A 2,930-nucleotide genomic window follows, 5' to 3' on the forward strand; every position below is an offset into this window, starting at 1 on the left:
GTCTTCAGTCAAGTCTACGTTCCCTATCAATGGCATGCTGGCGTGTCGATGCCGTCATCGCTCCGCGTCCTCGCTGCTGCAGCCGCTGAGAGTGGCACTGCGTGTCGTCCGTCGGTCGAACAAACGCCACATCCGTGACAAGCATGGCGGCAGGGTGGCGCCCAACGGCGTGCAGATGCATTGCCACTGTTTACACGCAGTGGCCGTCTGATGGACGGGCTTCATTATGGCTGCTTGATGGAACAAATTTCCAATACTAGCCAGTTTTTGAGCGCAGGAATCTGGAAGTAGTGGGAACTGAAATTACTAAGCTGGAATAACCTTTTTGCGACATGCCGTAAACCATGTTGGAACAGTTGTCGTAATCGGATTTGAGTAACGTTTCTGCCTGGACAAGCAATTTCATTTTTCCTGACAAGATCGTATTAATTCGTATAAATATTGATAACAAGGGGCGAAATCTAATTAAATTGTTTGCAAGGGATATCCGACTGAATGGCCCATGACTTTCAACTTTCCACTGGGCTGGTGTCCGTTTCTTGACGGCGTGATCTGGAGTGCGTGACGTCATACATGTGGCTGAGTGATGACGGGAGGGGGCAGGGGGGTGATTGTTCTGCGTCCACGTCCGAGTCCCCCCTTTGATTACCCTCATCGCGTGCACGCGAAATTGTCATGAAGACATGGTTATGATGTAATTGAGGAGAAAGTAATGTGTTGGGATGTAATATGGACGGTGCCACGGCAGTACGAACGGGATGAGAATTAAAAGATGAAAATGGTATTTTCGTCTACATGGAGACGAGATGGTGGGGTTATTTTAGTTGTGGAAAGCGATACAGGGGAATTAGTTGGCTTGATATTCGTAGTCAGTGACAAACGATTGCGGTGCTGGCTCCTTTCCGAGTCGTGTGAGACAACACGTATTGACGTGACTCGGTTCGACGTCGCGCTCACCTTAATTAAATTGGTAAATGTAACGTGATTCTAAGTCATTGTGGGGTCCCGTCCTTCTCTTTGGTTCTTAAGCTGTGAGTCATCGGTTGTGTTACTCGCGTCGCATAACTCCGCAAAAGACGTGGACATGGACATTTGTGAAACCACCAAGTACGGGTGATCTAGATCACCCAGTCCATGTCCACCATGAACAACCCCAGATCATCCAGCCCTCCCCAGATCACCCAACCCTCCCCAGATCACCCAACCCTCCCTAGAACGCTCAACCCTCCCATGATCACCCAATCCTCCCCAGATCACCCAGCCCTCCCTAGAACGCCCAACCCTCCCAAGATCACCCAACCCTCCCCAGATCGCCCAGCCCTCCCTAGAACGCCCAACCCTCCCAAGATCACCCAACCCTCCCCAGATCACCCAGCCCTCCCTAGAACGCCCAACCCTCCCAAGATCACCCAACCCTCCCCAGATCACCCATCCCTCCCTAGTTTACCCAACCCTCCCAAAATAACCCAACCCTCCCCAGATCACCCATCCCTCCCTAGAACGCCCAACCCTCCCCAGATCACACAGCCCTCCCAAGTTTACCCAACCCTCCCTAGATAACCCAACCCTCCATACATCACCCAACCCTCCTTACATCACCCAACCCTCCTTACATCACCCAACCCTCCTTACATCACCCAACCTTCCTACATCACCCAACCTTCCCTACATCACCCAACCCTCCCTACATCACCCAACCCTCCCTACATCATCCAACCCTCCTTACATCACCCAACCTTCCCCAGATCACCCAACCCTCCCTACATCACCCAACCCTCCCTACATCACCCAACCCTCCTTACATCACCCAACCCTCCCTACATCACCCAACCCTCCCTACATCACCCAACCCTCCTTACATCACCCAACCTTCCCCAGATCACCCAACCCTCCTTACATCACCCAACCCTCCCTACATCACCCAACCCTCCCTACATCACCCAACCTTCCCCAGATCACCCAACCCTCCTTACATCACCCAACCCTCCCTACATCACCCAACCCTCCCTACATCACCCAACCCTCCCTACATCACCCAACCCTCCTTACATCACCCAACCCTCCATACATCACCCAACCTTCCCTACATCACCCAACCCTCCCTACATCACCCAACCCTCCTTACATCACCCAACCCTCCTTACATCACCCAACCCTCCCTACATCACACAACCGTCCTTACATCACCCAACCCTCCTTACATCACCCAACCCTCCTTACATCACCCAACCCTCCTTACATCACCCAACCCTCCCTAGATAACCAAACCCTCCTTACATCACCCAATCCTCCTTACATCACCCAACCCTCCCTACATCACCCAACCCTCCCTAGATAACCCAACCCTCCCTACATCACCCAACCCTCCTTACATCACCCAACCCTCCCTAGATAACCCAACCCTCCTTACATCACCCAACCCTCCATACATCACCCAACCCTCCCTAGATAACCCAACCCTCCCTACATCACCCAACTCTCCCTTCCTCACCCAACCCTCCCTAGATAACCCAACCCTCCTTACATCACCCAACCCTCCCTAGATAACCCAACCCTCCCTAGATAACCCAACTCTCCTTACATCACCCAACCCTCCCTAGATAACCCAACTCTCCTTACATCACCCAACTCTCCTTTCCTCACCCAACCCTCCCTAGATAACCCAACCCTCCCTAGATAACCCAACCCTCCTTACATCACCCAACCCTCCCTACATCACCCAACCCTCCCTAGATAACCCAACCCTCCCTAGATAACCCAACCCTCCTTACATCACCCAACCCTCCCTAGATAACCAAACCCTCCTTACATCACCCAACCCTCCTTACATCACCCAACTCTCCCTACATCACCCAACCCTCCCTAGATAACCCAACCCTCCCTAGATAACCCAACCCTCCCTAGATAACCCAACCCTCCTTACTTCACCC

The 2,930-nt window shown here is 52.6% G+C and overlaps 1 protein-coding gene across 1 annotated transcript; it reads left to right on the forward strand.

Annotated features, from left to right (window-relative positions):
- Positions 1 to 1,143: 1,143 nt before the first annotated feature.
- Positions 1,144 to 1,560, forward strand: LOC139470431 (uncharacterized). Its single transcript, XM_071252840.1, has one exon. The coding sequence runs from the start codon at positions 1,144 to 1,146 to the stop codon at positions 1,558 to 1,560; it is 417 nt and encodes a 138-aa protein (XP_071108941.1).
- Positions 1,561 to 2,930: the final 1,370 nt, after the last annotated feature.

The sequence above is a fragment of the Haliotis cracherodii genome, unplaced genomic scaffold (assembly GCF_022045235.1).
Source record: "Haliotis cracherodii isolate W230 unplaced genomic scaffold, xgHalCrac1.p SCAF_20, whole genome shotgun sequence".
In the NCBI taxonomy this organism is placed as follows: Eukaryota; Metazoa; Mollusca; class Gastropoda; order Lepetellida; family Haliotidae; genus Haliotis; species Haliotis cracherodii.

Bases quoted from the DNA above. Each gene is read 5' to 3' on its own strand.
- LOC139470431 (XM_071252840.1), top strand. From the start codon at position 1,144: ATGAACAACCCCAGATCATCCAGCCCTCCCCAGATCACCCAACCCTCC.